At 45.4% G+C, this 19,118-nt stretch overlaps 1 protein-coding gene across 1 annotated transcript in view; it reads left to right on the plus strand.

Moving 5' to 3' along the window:
* Positions 1-6,177: 6,177 nt before the first annotated feature.
* LOC143768306 (uncharacterized) overlaps positions 6,178-19,118 on the plus strand; it is a 60,571-nt gene continuing 47,630 nt past the window's right edge. The window contains exon 1 of the mRNA XM_077256997.1: positions 6,178-6,247. Coding sequence (XP_077113112.1) covers positions 6,178-6,247 — 70 coding nt within the window. The remainder of the gene's footprint in view (positions 6,248-19,118) is intronic.

The raw sequence follows: 19,118 nt of genomic DNA on the forward strand, positions 1-19,118 counted from the left end.
ACACCTGCCTAACATGATCTAAATGAGTATCACGGTCGCAAGAATATATGAGGATGTCATCAAGGTACACAATAATGAATTTCCCCAAAACATGCGAGAACACATCATTTATGAAATGCTGAAACACTGCAGGTGCGTTTGTCAACCCAAATGGCATCACCAAATTTTCAAAATGACCCTCAGGGGTATTAAAAGCCGTCTTCCACTCATCACCTTGACGGACTCTTATGAGGTTGTACGCCCCCCTGAGGTCAAGCTTGGTAAACCACTTAGCACCTGTCACCTGGTTGAACAAATCTGGTATCAGTGGCATAGGGTATGGATCACGAACCGTAATCTGGTTTAACTCCCTGAAATCCAGACACGGCCGTAGTCCACCATCTTTCTTCTTAACGAAGAAGAACCCTGCTGCCACCGGAGAGGATGAAGGCCTGATGTGCCCTTTGCTCAAACTCTCAGCAATGTAATCCTTTAGCGCTTGTCTCTCCGGATCGGAGATGTTAAACATCCTTGCTTTTGGCAATTTAGCCACCTGGTTTAAACCTGATAGTACAGTCATAGGAGCGATGTGGTGGCAACTCTGAACAACCCTTCTCAGAGAACACATCCACAAAATCCAGAAGTGACTCAGGGACGCTTGAAGTCACAGCAGCAACACATGTGGCCAGGCAATTCTCCTGGCAGAACTCGCTCCACTGAATTATGTCCTGAGTTTTCCAGTCTATCACCGGGTTGTGTGTAGACAACCAAGGAAAACCCAGAACCAATTGTGCCGGAAGACTCTTGAGTACCTTACATGTAACCTGCTCAGAATGAAGAACCCCAATGTGGAGTTTAATCTCAGACACAAACTCAGTAATCTCCCCCTGTGGGAGAGGAGCTGAATTGATGGTGACCACGCGGATAGGATGAGGCAGTTTTTCGATCCTAAAACCAGCAGTGTGCGCAAACTCCTCATCAATGAGATTTGTGGCAGAACCACTATCCACAAAAACAGTGATTGGCAGCTCTCTGCCAGCGACAACAACTTTGGCAGGGAGCATGCACTGAGATACCATCATGGAGGATATACACAAGCTCAGATTGGACTCCTCCACACCCTTTGAGCTTAGGAGTCTTTCCGCCGTGGTGTTTTTCTTTGACAGCAGATGACAGATATTAATAAAATGACCAGTTTTACCACAGAAAAAACAGGCTCCCTGCTTCCTAAGTACAGGAGCCCGATGCTCAACATGTGATACCCCTGCGATTTGCATAGGTTCCGTGGGCTCACCTGCAGCAACCTCACATAAACCCAAACCTCCTCCCACAGGTGGCGTCACATGCTCTCCCAGAAGCAAACAGCGATCAATGCGGACAACAAGACTCATAGCGGAATCTAGAGAAGTAGGAGTCTCCTACATCAGGAGGGCTTTTTTAACCCTATCAGAAACTCCATGAATAAAATGACTCCGCAGCGGGGAATCATTCCACTGAGTGTCGACCGCCCAGCAGCAAAATTCAGAACAGTATCCTCTGCAACTCGCTCCCCCTGGCGAATAGCGCATATCTTAGATTCTGCTAGAGCGATTCTGTCAGGCTCATCGTAGATGTTGCCAAGAGCAGAAAAAAAACTCTCCACAGAGTCAAATGCAGGAGAATCAGATGGCAAAGAAAACGCCCATGCTTGGGGATCCCCGCTTAATAATGACAACACCAGGCCCACACGCTGAGCCTCATTACCGGAGGAGATCGGACGTATCCGAAAATATAGTTTGCAAGCTTCATGAAAAGTAACAAATTTACTGCGTTCCCCAGCAAATTTTTCAGGCAAAGGATACTTAGGCTCAGCAACTTTATCAGTAACAATGGCTTGCTCATTAGATACTGCTAGACCCTGTTGCTGCACTGCCCCCCTCAACTCAGTGACCTGTAGGAACAGCGCCCTCAACTGGCGGTTTATGGAAATCATGGGATCCATGGAAATAATGTTGGCTGATTATAATGTCATGGGGAGACTAGGTGGGCGAGAGCTAATAACCCAGGCCCCTGCAATTTCCCTCAGACTAGGGAAATACTGACTGACCCTCTACCTGAAGTTTACACTGATGGTGTGCATGTCCAGGCCTCGAACCTCACCCTGACTCCTGTTTCAACCCTAAGCTGAAAACCTCCACCCAGTGAATGCAATACACCAATACCCACAGTAAGCACAGACAAGGATAAAGGAAAATATACACCACGCCGCAGTCACTCAGGAATACACTATAAATGTGCAGGGCAAAATAAATGCAAATATAGGAAGGAGTAAATAAGACAAAGGAAAATACACCACCAGCAACGATTCTCCAACATCCAGCTCTCCACTCCAGACCGAGAAAAACAACGCAACAGACAGAAGCTATAATCGGCGACGCCCAATGATCAGGAGAACTATTTAAAGGCAATGGGCATGGCCCAGCTTCCAATCCGAGGATAAGGTAAATTAACCCCGGAACAGCTAGATAAAATCTAGCTGACGCCAATGAGCAAATAGTGGTCAAAAGCGGAATTACCGCTGTCTGTCGGACGACCTGGTCTGAACAGCGTCCGACATGACATCTGCTCCCTACTTTAGCCAATTGGAAAGTACCACACCCTACTAAAGCTCAAAGTACATACCCGGGATCTGCAAGGCGATCCTTGGGATATGGAAAGCAGAGAAGATAGTGCCAAGCATGTTCATGGTGGAGATCTTTTGAGCTACCAGTTGACCACAAACAGTGCTCCCAATACATTGTGTCTGCAAACTATTCTAGCTAGATCTGCATTCAAACAGCTTAATGGCGCTCCTTCCCTTCTGAACACTGCCATGTGCCCAGAGAGTAGTGTACAATCGTATGTAGGGTATTGTGAGAAGTTGGAAAATAATTTGTAAGATCCATTTGTTTGGGGCCTGATTAAGAACACAAAACTGGCTGCGGGAAGAGGATAAATCAGAGTATTCTGGACACTACTGTAATCAGAAACTGACTATAGACAATAACATCTACTGAAATACTCAAACTGAACAGTCTCCATCAGTAATAAATGAGGAGCTAGTGGTGAAACCTCTCTGGGGTAATTAGAGCACGGGGCTCAGTGACTTCACAATCTAAACTATCGGAAGCTCCAATATTTTCTGTCAGATGAGTTTCAAGAAGAAATATTACACATTTAAAGAGAACTGTGTATAATAGTGCAGAGCGGAGATGTCTTATAGGGAACCTGTCAGCAGGATTGTGCTCAGTGACTACAGACACTGTCAGGTCGGTGCCGTTATACTGATTACACCGATACCTGGTGATGAAATCCGTCTTGTGGTTGTTGTTTTATCTGTGTTTGTAGTTTTCAGCTAATGAGATTCTCGTGCTCTGGGGCGGGTCTTTACGTCGTGCGCTGATTACATATGCATCTGTATTGGCTTATGACAGGTCGATGGTGGCACCTGCACAGTCTATAAGAGATAGATGCTACTGGACAGGCGCCGCTGGTGTCATTTTGATGGATGTAATTTTTTTTTCTAAGCCTCCCAATAGCCACAATATTATAGGCATTATCAAGGCCTCAACAACCCTATCTGACTGCAAAGGTTGGCACCCTAGATCCTGCGCAATGGCGCCCCCGCTCCACGTCGACTGTCCCTTCTATCCCTTCTGATCCCACTTGGAGTGGGGTAGAAAAAAATCTTATTTAATTTCCAAATAGGGGATTTTGAAGGAGGGAGCAAGAATAATGAAAATCAAGATAAGGGGGCAATGATTGTACAAACCCTATCTCATCCCTGCCTGACAGCAGAGATTGGCACCCTAATTTGGAAGATGAACAACAATGGCGCCCCTGCTCCTCGACGGCTGTCCCAAACAAGAACCCTAATATGGTGATTGATGGCAGGGATGTTGAAAAACCTAAAGTGCTAAAATGCTCTGATGTAGCCTATTAAATAGTATAAACTATGGGCCAGCATGTACACTGCATGCAGAATTATTAGGCAAGTTGTATTTTGATCACATGATACCTTTTATACATGTTGTCCTACTCCAAGCTGTTCAGGCTTGAGAGCCAACTACCAATTCAGTAAATCAGGTGATGAGCATCTCTGTAATGAGGAGGGTGTTGTCTAATGACATCAGAACCCTATATAAGGTGTGCTTAATTATTAGGCAACCTCCTTTCCTTTGGCAAAATGGGCCAGAAGAGAGATTTGACGGGCTCTGAAAAGTCCAAAATTGTGAGATGTCTTGCAGAGGGATGCAGCAGTATTGAAATTGCCAAACTTTTTGAAGCGTGATCACCGAATAATCAAGCGTTTCATGGCAAATAGCCAACAGGGTCGCAAGAAGCGTGTTAGGCAAAAAGACGCAAAATAAATGCGCATGAATTGAGGAAAATCAAGCGTGAAGCTGCCAAGATGCCATTTGCCACCAGTTTTGCCATATTTCAGAGCTGTAACGTTACTGGAGTAACAAAAAGCACAAGGTGTGCGATACTCAGGGACATGGCCAAGGTAAGGAAGGCTGAAAAACAACCACCTTTGAACACGAAACATAAAATAAAATGTCAAGACTGAGATAAGAAATATCTTAAGACTGACTTTTCAAAGGTTTTATGGACTGATGAAATGAGAGTGACTCTTGATGGGCCAGATGGATGGGCCAGAGGCTGGATCAGTAAAGGGCAGAGAGCTCCACTCCGACTCAGACGCCAGCAAGGTGGAGGTGGGGGACTGGTATGGGCTGGAATCATCAAAGATGAACCTGTGGGACCTTTTCGGGTTGAGGATGGAGTGAAGCTCAACTCCCAGACCTACTGCCAGTTTCTGGAAGACCACTTCTTCGAGCAGTGGTACAGGAAGAAGTCGGTATCGTTCAAGAAAAACATGAATGTCATGCAGGACAATGCTCCATCACATGCCTCCAACTACTCCATAGCGTGACTGGCCAGTAAAGGTCTCAAAGAAGAAAAAATAATGACATGGCCTCCTTGTTCACCTGATCTGAACCCCATAGAGAACATGTGGTCCCTCATAAAATGTGAGATCTACAGGGAGGGAAAACAGTGCACCTCTCGGAGTGTCTGGAGGCTGTGGTGGCTGCTGCACGCAATGTTGATCGTAAACAGATCAAGCAACTGACAGAATCTATGGATGGAGGCTGCTGAGTGTCCTCATAAAGAAAGGGGGCTATATTGGGCACTAATTTTTGGGGGGTTTGTTTTTGCATGTCAGAAATGTTTATTTCTAATTTTTGTGCAGTGATATTGGTTTACCTGGTGAAAATAAACAAGTGAGATGGGAATATATTTGGTTTTTATTAAGTTGCCTAATAATTCTGCACAGTAATAGTTACCTGCACAAACAGATATCCTCCTAAGATAGCCAAATCTAAAAAATCCACTCCAACTTCCAAAAATATTAAGCTTTGATACTTATGAGTCTTTTGGGTTGATTGAGAACATAGTTGTTGATCAATAATAAAAATAATCCTCTAAAATACAACTTGCCTAATAATTCTGCACGCAGTGCATATAATGAAGGGGGATTCGGGGAGCTTAATTAGTGGCATCACATCAAAGTCATGCCAATACTTAGATATATAAGTTAATAACAGGGTATAAAGTTTCATCCTGAGTAGAGCCCACCCCCATAGGCTCCTCACAGTATCGCTCACCCAAATAGAACCTCTAAAGTTAGATATAGCAAATCATCTCCATCGTCCGCAAAATGGCATTGACCCATTACAGCATGTACATACAAGAACTCGACACGTTTTCCCTCTCAACATTAGGTTCATCAGGAGTATACATGTCAAAGAAAACAACTCAGCTTAGTTATCATCATGTGTCCATGGCGATACAGTCATCAGATCACAGGGCGAGTCCCCTCTCGACAAGGTGCCAAGTATGCCCCAAATATATATTCCATTGTTTAGTGGACCGAGAACATCTGTGTGGTCCGGCGTGCGTGTCACATACCGTAAGTTCTGGCGTCCCTGCCTGTGTTTGCACTCCATTCGATTGTGCTGATGCGGAACTATCTAATCTCCAACATTATGTGTTCTAAGGGGATCTATCCAGCAGACACGCAGAATATGCGGCATGTTTCACCGTGCGCAGGCGCAGACTCCCCCGAGCGTCAGAACGGAAGTGCGTAACAACACTTCTGGTTAACATGCGTCTCAAATGCGTTCCACCAACGAGTCCCTGTATTTCTGGTTCACATGCATCTTAGCTAATTCATCCGAGTATGCAGGTACGGGAGCATCTCGTTGGAACTATGTACATACAATCCCCACTTTATGTTACTAACTACAGACCTTTCTTAATGGCATCCAATAGATATATATGCGCCAGCACAAGATATTTAGTCTATATGAACTGAGTCACCACTCAGATTATGAACTTTCATATATTATTTGATCACTTGACATCATTAAACCATATATAACGTCAGGGTTTACCACCATGGCAAACAGCAGAGCCAAGAATTAAACCATTAAAGCCTTCGGACCCAGCAACAAGTCACATATTTAGGGCAGAAAGATTATATCAGGTATATATCCTGAAAAATAAATCAATACAAGTTCCCTCATAATTGGGGAATGTGATCATAAGCAAATGACCCTTTATGATCGATAGAGGCAGGCTTAAATGGGGTTCCAACATCCAGATTCGGCAGGGAGATCATAGAAGGCAACCAAAGTTCACTTGTTCATTCAGACCCACAGGAGACACAGTGTTCAACCTGTGGATCCACCTGAGTTCCTTTTGAAGAATCCTTTTATCCAAATTCCCACCCCTAATAGATGGAGAAATAACTTCAATAACTTTGAACAAAAAGGATTTGAGATCACCCCGATGCACCTCACGCACATTCCTAGAGATGAGGTCTCCCTGGCATGCCTGATGTACCCGATGTGATCCCCGATCCTCCTCCTTAGCTCCATAATTAAATGGACATGTGCAGGTGAAGAGATAAATCAGACCACTTATTAGGAAAACATACTCAGAAGGGAGGTAAGGACATTTCTAAAACAATTTCACAGCGAGGAAATTGGAACAAAACAAAATCCTCTAAACTCCATGCTCGCAAACGCCAGAAGCCTGACAAACAAGATGGAAGAACTAGAAGCAGAAATATCTACAGGTAACTATGACATAGTGGGAATAACCGAGACATGGTTAGATGAAAGCTATGACTGGGCAGTTACCTTACAGGGTTACAGTCTTAGAAAGGATCGTAAAAATCGGAGAGGAGGAGGGGTTTGTCTCTATGTAAAGTCTTGTCTAAAGTCCACTTTAAGGGAGGATATTAGCGAAGGGAATGAGGATGTCGAGTCCATATGGGTCGAAATTCATGGAGGGAAAAATGGTAACGAAATTCTCATTGGGGTCTGTTACAAACCCCCAAATATAACAGAAATCATGGAAAGTCTACTTCTAAAGCAGATAGATGAAGCTGCAACCCACTAGAGACTTATACAGGGGTGTAATGAGACCTCAGTGTACAGGGGAACACCGGGAACCAGGACTGAGGAGAACGGATTACTGTATATAAAAGAGCCGGACTGCCCATCACTGGATCACGTGACCCCTGACTCCTCCCCCCTGTGACCTCATCACAGGTCCTGTGCGCACAGAGCAGCCATATCTGTGGAGTCAGTGCGGCTCTGCAGGTGGAGGTATGTGGAGATTCCCCAGTACTGAGCGCAGCCGGGGACATTAACCCCTTCTGCACGGAGGAGACTCTTTATAAGAACCATAACGTTGTTGTTCTGTTTCCTGTAATAGATACATACGAGCCAACTATGGAGGACAGGAAGTGAGGAGCGGAGTGTTCTCCTAGTACAGGGCCCCTTTCTTGGCCCCACACAGTGTAATGCCCCCATTATGCCCTGTAAGCAGGTTCTGCCCCACACCCAGCTGCCTCGGGCACTTTACCAGGAGCTGGTACCTCAGATTCTTCCCCGCACCCCTTTCCTTTGTTTGGCGCCAAATCTGTTCTGCCTTTGGGGCTCCGGCCTTTATAATCTCAGTAACTGCGCCATCAAGGTCTCCTGACCAGGTGCACCCTCTAGACTCTTCTAGAGTCTTTTTTATGACTCTCCTTATTACACCCCTTATGTAATATATATGATGGCGCTCACACAGTATAATGTTCCCACAGTACTGGCATCTCTCGTAGAAAAGGTATTTTCACACTACCGCCATACCCCCACACACAGTATAATGTTCTCATAGTACCGCCATACCCCCACACACAGTATAATGTTCTCATAGTACCGCCATACCCCCACACAGTATAATATTCTCATAGTACCGCCATACCCCCACACAGTATAATGTTCTCATAGTACCGCCATACCCCCACACACAGTATAATGTTCTCATAGTACCGCCATACCCCCACACACAGTATAATGTTCTCATAGTATCACCATACTCCCACACACAGTATAATGTTCTCATAACACCGCTATACCCCCACACACAGTATAATGTTCTCATAGTACCGCCATACCCCCACACACAGTATAATGTTCTCATAGTATCACCATACTCCCCACACAGTATAATGTTCTCATAACACCGCTATACCCCCACACACAGTATAATGTTCTCATAGTACTGCCATCCCCCCACTTTCTAATGTTCCCACAGTACTGCCCCCTACATGCACAATATGGTACCATCCACCTCACTGACTACCTCCGACCACCGACAATTAATAAATACTCACTTATCCTCATTCTTGGTGCAAATACTAATGAACCCAGGATCTATGAGATATTTACCATACGATAGTTGGATAGGCAGGAGTGTATCATCCATAAAGGTAGCCCACTCGGTTGCTGTGATGCCTATGAAGTGACAGGGCTCGGTGGGGTGTGGTATTGGTCACCCTCTCCTTCCCATCATCACACTTTCAGCGATATCCACACTCCCATGACGGTGATACCGCTGAATAGATTAGTGAATCAGGGAGTGGAAAGCTCCTGATCCACCATTCAGCCTTCACTTCTGAGTCTGAGACTCCGTGCACTGCAGGCACAATGACGTCACTACATCACACCTGTAGTACGGAGCCTCAGTACTCACACCGCACAGACCAGAGCAGCGCTCCTCAGGAACCGGGCTGGCTGAGTAGTGTGTGGTTTTATATCAGGAATTGTGGGGGCATCATATTAAGAGAAGAGCTGTTGGGACTCTCATACTGAATGTGTGGCTGGTAGGGGCCATTATACTGCGGTTGTGGTGGACTGTAAATGTCTCCATACTGAGTGGGGGTTTTATTTTGTGTAGCAGGTTGTGGTGGCCATAATTAGAGATGAGCAAATATGTTTAGAAAACGATCGCCAAACATAAATTCGGCACAAATATGGTACATTCGGATTCATGATCGGTAACACGAGCATTTTTCTTAAGATCAGAAAAAGTCGGTAACATTCGGTAAAAGACATAATAGAAGCCGGCAATACATGTGCCGCGTTTAGTAAAATCACAGCCGCCAATGTGGGAGACTGGGGTTCAAATCCTGGCTCTGCCCTGTTGGACATAATATACCAGTAGTGGTCCATAACACTATTGTGCCTACCTCAATAACCATGAGAATGTCAGGAACAAAGAGAGTCATGCCGGCTCAGACGTCGCTTGGATTAACAAGGTTCACGTTAGATGTCGAGGAATCAGGACAATCTGATGATAAATGGGCTACTGGACCAAACCATACATGGACAAGATAAGAGAACCTGGATCTGATGAAATGCTACTATAACAGCAGACCAAATGAGAGAGGATATATGAAGCGTATGAGGAAACTCTGGATGGATACAAGACCTGCATGTCCACTAACTGAGAAACCACTAGTCACCCAACGTTTCAATATTATAAAGAGAAAGCTATTATCACAACTTGAGATCAAAGATCCTGATCCAACCCTGCAACTATAGAGCACTACAGCTGGTGTGAATAAGAAGATCTTAGATAAACTAAGTACCATCAATTCCAGAGATCGACTGCCAAGGCTCAGCAAAGAAAGACCACCAGACAGTATGCTAGTGGATGCCAATAGAGCACTTACATCAATACCTACTACCACCATAACTCAAACTAATAACCTGATCTATGCCACTGCCTTAGCAATCATGGAAATTCTTGGCTATACAACCAGCAAGTACAACAGAAGTACGTGCCCCCCTTGGAAAAGAAAACTGTAGACAAAGATCAAAGTGCCACGAAGGGAAGTCAGCCAACTATCAGAAATACAGAAGTGTGTAAAGATCAAGAATAAGACCAAGCTAGACAAATACAAAGGCCTGACCCCAACAGGAGAGACTGCAAACAAACAAAGGATCATAGCACTCACTGCAAAATAAGGGAGATACATTAGAGAAGCTGAGGCCAAGAAGATAAATGTCCTGTTTTCCAAAGAACCATCCAAAGTGGAAAAAACACAACACCAGTGCAATGTGGCTGCAATATTTGTGAATGAAACACAGCAACCACTTAGAGCAAGAACCAGTCACCATTACAGAAGCAGACATCCAACAGCGGTTCAAGAACATGAAGTTCTGGAAAGCAACTGGCCCAGACATGATCCTCACCTACTGGCTTAAGAAATTCACAGCGGTACATGAACGCATTATTATTATTATTATTATTTATTGTTATAGTGCCATTTATTCCATGGCGTATTGTCATGATTCCCAATGGCAAGGTAACAGGGAAAAAACGGACTAGCTCTAGGAAGATGGTAACTAAGGTAACCGCGATGCTGAACCTACCACGCAACTAATAGTAGCCAGGGGGTGTTCCTACGTTGGTTCTAGACACCTCGCGCCAGCCGGAGATCTAACTACCCCTATCAGAGGAATACACAGACCTGGCTTGCCTCCAGAGAAACCCCAAAAGTCATAGTAGCCCCCCACATATAATGACGGTTAGGTAAGAGGAAAACACAAACGCAGTATGAAATATACATTCAGCACAGTGAGGCCCTCTAACTAGATAGCAGAAAAATACAAAAGAGGACTTCACGGTTACCTAAAAACCCTAAGTAGCCATCCTGAAATTACCTTAACTCCGTTATCAACTCATGACACCGGAGTGGCAATTTCAGCTCACTAGAGCTTCCAGCAGCACAAGAAACATAAATGCATACTGGACAAAAAACAAACGTTCAAATGCCAAAGATTCAACTTAGCTGAATTGCAGACTTGGAGCAGGTAGCAAGCAACAGGGGAGCTCTGGTAACATTGACTACCGGCACTAGAATGACTCAGGGTGGATTGATTTAAATCACGCAGATTTAAATCATGATTTAAATCACGATTTAAATCAAAAGATTTTTTTCTATTTAAATCGGATCGATTTAAATCATGATTTTAATCATGATTTAAATCACTGATTTAAATCAAAAGGTTTTTTTTAATATAAATCACGATTAAAATGAGAAGTGAGAGCAGTGCGCATGTGCGCCCATAGTTACACGGACGAAACTAGGGGCAACGATCTAACGCCAGGGTGAGGGGGGGACCCCAAAGTAAGTAAAAATCTTTTTTGTTTTACTATATGGCAATAGGTAGGTGTTTAAAAGCAGCATGTCTTAATTGTATAAACTATTAATAGCCTCCACATTTTGTTCATACTGCCCCTTTAATTCCACACTTCTAGCTTGGTTTCACTTTTGGTTTAGTTTCTTTTTCCATTCAGTTGACATGCCCAAACTTGTTGGATAGTCAGCATCCTACAGAAACCTCTGGAAGAGCATGGCATTGTGAATGTTACACATATACAGCCTTTATTCTACTGAGTTAAACAACTCAGCTTTATCTCATGATGGAAGAACCTTTGGATGGTAAAATATTTTCCTCAAAAAGCAGTTTATTGAAAAAAATCCGATTTAAATCAAAAAAATCCGATTTAAATCAAAAAAATCCGATTTTTTTTATTTTTTTAAAAAAACATTGATTTTTATCCACCCTGGAATGACTGAGAAGCCAGCCTAAGTAGGAAACTCCCAATTGCCTGATGAAAACAGGTGCACTAGGAACCCAAGCCACAAGTCAGCAGTACCACAAGTAGCCACCAGAGGGAGCCCAAAAACAGAATTCACAACAGCGTATTACATGTGAGGAGGGGTATACATAATAAAAACAAGTACAATAATCTTGAACAATACAAGTCACAACTGGTACAGGAGGAGTGAGGACCCTGCCCGCGAAGGCTCACAATCTACAAGGGATGGGTGAGCATACAGTAGGTGAGGATAGAGCTGATCGTGCAGCGGTTGGTTGATCGGTGGTTACTGCAGGTTGTAGGCTTGTCGGAAGAGGTGGGTCTTCAGGCTCTTTTTGAAGGTTTCGATGGTAGGCGAGAGTCTGATGTGTTGTGGTAGAGGGTTCCAGAGTAGGGGTGATACGCGGGAGAAATCTTGTATACGATTGTGGGAAGAGGAGATAAGAGGGGAGTAGAGAAGGATGTCTTGTGAGGATCGGAGATTGCTTGTAGGTAAGTACCGGGAGACGAGGTCACAGATGTATGGAGGAGCCAGGTCGTGGATGGCTTTTTACGTCATGGTTAGGGTTTTGTACTGGAGTCTCTGGGCAATGGGGAGCCAGTGAAACGATTGACAGAGGGGAGAGGCCGGGGAATAGCGGGGGGATAGGTGGATTAGTCGGGCAGCAGAGTTTAGAATAGATTGGAGGGGTGCAAGAGTGTTCAAGGGGAGGCCACAGAGCAGGAGGTTGCAGTAGTCAAGGCGAAAGATGATGAGGGCATGGACTAGGGTTTTTGCAGATTCTTGGTTGAGGAATGAACGGATTCCTGAAATATTTTTGAGTTGAAGTCGGCAGGAAGTGGAAAGGGCTTGGATATGTGGTTTGTAGGAGAGATCAGTGTCAAGGATTACCGCGAGGCAGCGAGCATGTGGGACTGGGGAGAGTGGGCAGCCATTTACTATAATGGATAGGTTCGTTGGGGGGGGTCGCGTGAGATGGGGGAAAGATGATGAATTCTGTTTTGTCCATGTTAAGTTTGAGAAATCTAGTGGAGAAGAAGGATGAAATAGTGGACAAGATTGAGGGATTCTGGTTAGTAGGGAGGTGATATCTGGTCCAGAGATGTAGATCTGTGTGTCATCAGCATAGAGGTGATACTGAAAGCCATGAGATTCTATAAGCTGTCCCAGGCCAAAGGTGTAAATGGAGAAGAGCAGGGGTCCAAGGACTGAACCTTGTGGGACTCCGACAGATAGGGGGCGAGGTGAGGAGGTGGTGTGTGAGTGCGAGACGCTGAATGTCCGGTCTGTTAGGTATGATGAGATCCAGGATAGGGCCAAGTCTGTGATGCCAAGGGATGAGAGGGTCTGTAATAATAGGGAATGGTCCACTGTGTCAAAGGCAGCCAACAGGTCGAGGAGGCATTGCAAAGTAGATGAACCAACTGCTAGAAGCAGGCCACCACCCAGCTTGGCTAACACATGGAAGAACAGTGCTGATCATGAAGGATCCTCACAAAGGAACAGCCCCATCCAACTACCCCCCAATAACCTGCCTTACAGCAACATGGAAACTTCTGTCAGGCATCATATCCACCATGCTACCGAACCATATGAACCAGTGCATGAATCCAGCTCAGAAAGGCATTGGGACTGACACCAGAGGCTCTAAGCTCCAGCTCCTAGTAGATAGATCAGTCACCAAAGACTCACGATCCAGACAGACCAATCTCAGCACAGCCTGGATTGACTACAGGAAACTCTATGACTCAATGCGAGGACACATGGATCTGTGAATGCTTGGCTCTGCACAATGTCAACAGGAAATTAAGAACCTTCCTCAGAAACTCACTGGGGCTATGGAGAACAACATTGGAAGTCAACTCAAGACAACTAGCACAAGTCACCATCAAATGCGGCATATACCAAGGTGATACACTGTCCCCATTGCTGTTCTGCATAGGCTTGAACCCCTTAGGTCAAATAATTACAGAGTCTGACTATGGATGGAAGTTTAAGAGTGGAAGCTCCATCAGCCATCTCTTCTACATGGATGACATCAAGCTGTATGTGAAAAACGAGACATCAATTACTGATCCACTTGGCAAGGATATACAGTGAAGGGTCGGGATGTCCTTCAGACTGGAGAAGTGCGGCCGGTTGGTAATAAAGAGAGGCAAGGTAGTCAAGACTGATGGAGTGGAATTACCAGCAGTGCACATAGCAGATGTACAGACATGCTACAAGTACCTCAGCATCCCACAGGGATACGGTAACCATGATGAGGAGGCAAGGAAAGCAGCAACATCCTAATACCATCAAAAGGTAAGACAGGTCCTGAAGAGCCAGCTCAGTGGGAAGAATAAAATCCATGCCATCAATACATATGCCCTGCCAGTTATCAGATACCCTGCTGGCATAGTATGCTGGCCAAAAGAAGAGATGGAAGCTGCAGATGTGAAAACACGAAAGAACCTCACAATGCATGGAGGTCTCCACCCTAAGTCTAACACCCAAAGATTGTATACCAACAGAAAGGTCAAGGCTTGATAAGTATCCAAGCATCCAAGCCACCATCACGGATGAAACAAGGAGTATCCAGGAATACATCAGAAAAATGGCACCAAAAGATGAGATGCTGAGAGAAAGCCTAAGGCAGCAACAACAGATCTGGAAGGAAGAGCAGGAACATGAACCGCCATGGCAAGACAAGCCGCTGCATGGGATGTACCATCGACAGATAATGGAGGTGACTGACATGGAGAAATCCTACCAATGGCTGGAGAAAGCTGGACTCTGAGACAGCACAGAGGCACTAATCATAGCGGCACAAGAGCAAGTACTAAGTACCAGATCCATAGAAGCAGGAATCTACCACACAAGACAAGACCCAAGTTGCAGACTATGCAAAGATACCTCAGAAACCGTCCAACAGATAGTGGCAGAATGCCAAATGCAAGAACAGCGTATACCGAACGCGACAACCAAGTAACGGGAATTGTATACAGGAACATCTGCACAGCAAATGGGCTAAGTTCCCCTAAGTCCAGGTGGGAGACCCCAGAAAAAGTGGTGGAAAATGAAAGGGCTAAAATCCTGTGAGACTTCAAGATCCAGACGAATAAGCAGGTGTTGGCTAACCAACCAGACATTGTGATAGTAGACAAGGATCAGAAGACAGCAACGATAATAGATGAGGCAGTGCCAAGTGACAGCAACATCAGAAAGAAAGAATATGAGAAGCTGGAGAAATACCAGGGCCTCAAAGGAGAACTGGAGAAGATGTGGAAGGTGAAGGCAACAGTGATTCCAGTGGTGATAGGAGCACTTGGACAGTGACCCCTAAGTGGGAAGAATGGCTACAACAGATCCCAGGAGCAACATCTGAGCTCTCTGTCCAGAAAAGCACAATGCTGGGAACAACTAAGATCCTGCGCAAGAACCCTCAAACTCCCAGGTCTCTGGTAGAGGACCCCAGAATGAGAAAGGACAACAAAGACCACCCCCATCGGGGGTGAGAAGGAAGATTTTTTTTTTTTTAGATGTCAGTGACACAGTGTATATGTATGTATGTATGTGTGTGTGTATATGTGTATGTGTGTATATATATATATATATATATATATATTATATATATTATATATATATATATATATATATATATATATATATATATATATAATGCTACGTGGCTGGGCAATATACTACGTGGCTGGGCAATATACTATGTGGGCTGTGCATGGGCAATATACTACATGACTGGGCAATATACTATGTGGGCATACATATTCTAGAATACCCGATGCGTTAGAATCGGGCCACCATCTAATATATATATATATATATATATATATATATATATATATATATATATATATACACATATATACAGTACAGCCCAAAAGTTTGGACACACCTTCTCATATAAAGATTTTTCTGTATTTTCATGACTATGAAAATTGTACATTCACACTGAAGGCATCAACACTATGAATTACCACACGTGGAATTATATACTTAACAAAAAAGTGTGAAACAACTGAAATTATGTCTTATATTCTAGGTTCTTCAAAGTAGCCACCTTTTGCTTTGATGACTGTTTTGCACACTCTTGGCATTCTCTTGATGAGCTTCAAGAGGTAGTCACCGGGAATTTTTTTCAATTCACAGGTGTACCCTGTCAGGTTTAATAAGTGGGATTTCCTGCCTTATAAATGGGGTTGGGACCATCAGTTGTGTTGTGCAGAAGTCTGGTGGATACACAGCTGATAGTCCTATTGAATAGACTGCTAGAATTTGTATTATGGCAAGAAAAAAGCAGCTAAGTAAAGAAAAACGAGTGGCCACCATTACATTAAGAAATGAAGGTCAGTCAGTCCGAAAAATTGGGAAAACTTTGATAGTCTCCCCAAGTGCAGTGGCAAAAACCATCAAGAGCAACAAGGAAACTGGCTCACGAGGACCGCCCCAGGAAAGAAAGACCAAGAGTCACCTCTGCTTCTGAGGATAAGTTTATCCGAGTCACCAGCCTCAGAAATCGCAGGTTAACAGCAGCTCAGATTAGAGACCGTCAATGCCACACAGAATTCTAGCAGCAGACACATCTCTACAACAACTGTTAAGAGGAGACTTTGTGCAGCAGGCCTTCATGGTAAAATAGCTGCTAGGAACAGGCAACAAGCAGAAGAGACTTGTTTGGGCTAAATAAGACAAGGAATGGACATTAGACCAGTGGAAATCTGTGCTTTGGTCTGATGAGACCAAATTTGAGATCTTTGGTTCCAACCACCGTGTCTTTGTGCGACACAGAAAAGGTGAACAGATGGACTCTACATGCCTGGTTCCCACCATGAAGCATGGAGGAGGAGGTGTGATGGTGTGGGGGTGCTTTACTGGTGACACTGTTGGGGATTTATTCAAAATTGAAGACATACTGAACCAGCATGGCTACCACAGCATCTTGCAGCGACATGCTATTCCATCCAGTTTGCGTTTAGTTGGACCATTATTTATTTTTCAACAGGACAATGACCCCAAACACACCTCCAGGCTGTGTAAGGGCTATTTGACCAAGAAGGAGAGTGATGGGGCGCTGTTATGATCCTTAGTGGCTGAGGATCACAAATAGACCAGCAAGTGAATAAACTTAGGACTAGCTCTAGGGAGATGGTAACTGGACTGATCGCAAATCTGAACCTATCCAACACAACTAGAGGTAGCCGGTGAACGTGCCTAAAAAATTCCTAGACGTCTCGAGCCAGCCTGAGGAACTAGCTACCCCTAAAGAGAAAGACCTCGCTTGCCTCCAGAGAAATAATCCCCAAAGATATAGAAGCCCCCAACAAATATTAACGGTGAAGTAAGAGGAAGGCACATACATAGGGATGAAATCAGATTCAGCAAAAGAGGCCCACTAGTACTAGAAAGCAGAAAATAGAGCAGGGGTCTATGCGATCAATAAAAAACCCTTACAAAATATCCATCCTGAGATTTCAAGAACCCACGCACCGACTAACGGTGTGTGGGGAGAAACTCAGTCCACTAGAGCAACCAGCAAGCAAGGGAATCACATTTTAGCAAGCTGTACAAGAAAACATGATAAACACTGCTGATCAAAAATGAGTGCAGCGCCCCAGAGTCCTGGTCGTTGCAGTACTGTGGCCCTGCCACTAAGGGGAGCTATGGTACGTCTGATGGCACTGAAGGAGTTCATGTGATCAGGTATCACAGACACCAATACATTTCACCGCCGGGCCTCCAGGGGGAGCTAAGGGTTCTATTTACTAGGCCACTCTCCACACACAGGTAAAACTGGGGGTCAGGCAGGAAGTTAGACAGAAAGCTGACTGGAAGGGAACCAGGCAACACCTTGTGGCAGAGGGTGTTGCGGGAGAAGATTCAGTAGGGTCCCTGTCAGGGGTGGGATCCTGACAGGGGCTTGGCAACTTGAGCGAACGTAACGGGACCGTGCCTGCACAGTATAGCGGCGGTGCCCAAGAAGGGACTGGAAGCGAGATAGATTGTGCTGAGTGAGAAACGAGATCAAAGCAAGGAGGAGAATACCAGTAGGGGTCGTGCTGTAAGACCGAGGCAACATCCTACTGAGGCGCAAACAACCGGTGGCCGGAACGCCGAAGGAAGTATTTCTACAGACAGCTTCAGGCAATACTTCGAACCTACGGCAGGACAGTCAGTCTCAGGCGGGCTGTCTCACCTTAATCACCTATGCAGTCTTGGGGGGCAACTTGTGGAGAGGGGCGACTCTAGGGTCCCGGAAGAGCTCCGAGCCTACCCGTCAAACGGGTGCCGTCCTGACCGCAACATCAGGGAGGGACGGAGATTAGTAGAAGATCATCTAATCAAGTTGCGGAAGGACCCGGAGTTCTTGGGACCGGCAGTGGAGCTGAGCCTACCCATCCCGACCTCAGAGTCAGCGGAGGAGGAACCATGGTGGGCGGAGCCGCATCCGGGGATCGGATTGGAGGAGCCGCAGTCCGAGCTGCAGCCGACTCCAGTGTCCTCGTCAGTGGACCAGGTCGACATCGGTGGAATCACAGCAGGCGCAGGTACGGAAGACATCCCTGCCTCACCGCTCGATCCCGCTCCCGCGACCGACCCTCAACCCAATAGGAGCCGACTCCTCTCGGCGGAACTAGTGGTGTTACCTCCCGACGCCATGGAGAAGATGGTACCGCCGCTGCCGACTAGGATGGGAGAACCCATAGACGTGGGCCCAGATGGGGTGATCCTCCAATGGGACACCCCCCGGATTGGGCCAGACGGGGCTCGGGAGGAAGGGTTCACCCTTGCTTTGCTTACCTGGGAGCAATACAAACAATGCTTGATTCTACATTGGAAGAGACAAAAAGAGGTAGAACTGACTGGTCCGCCGAGAATACAACCACCTACGTGTGGTAAGGAGGACATGGTAAAGCGGGGAACTGTGTTGGCCTTCCTCCCGAAGAGGGGATGGGGTTCCATACAGGAGCCGGGGCTACCTACTGATGTCTTCGTTACCAGTTGCAATACCAGTTGCAACGTGAAAACTCCCTGCTGCGGCCAAGATGGTGACCCCTTGCAAAAGGGGGATCAGGTGACTTACACCCGTCATCGGAATGCGTACGGA

Source organism: Ranitomeya variabilis, chromosome 4 (assembly GCF_051348905.1).
Source record: "Ranitomeya variabilis isolate aRanVar5 chromosome 4, aRanVar5.hap1, whole genome shotgun sequence".
NCBI lineage: Eukaryota > Metazoa > Chordata > Amphibia > Anura > Dendrobatidae > Ranitomeya > Ranitomeya variabilis.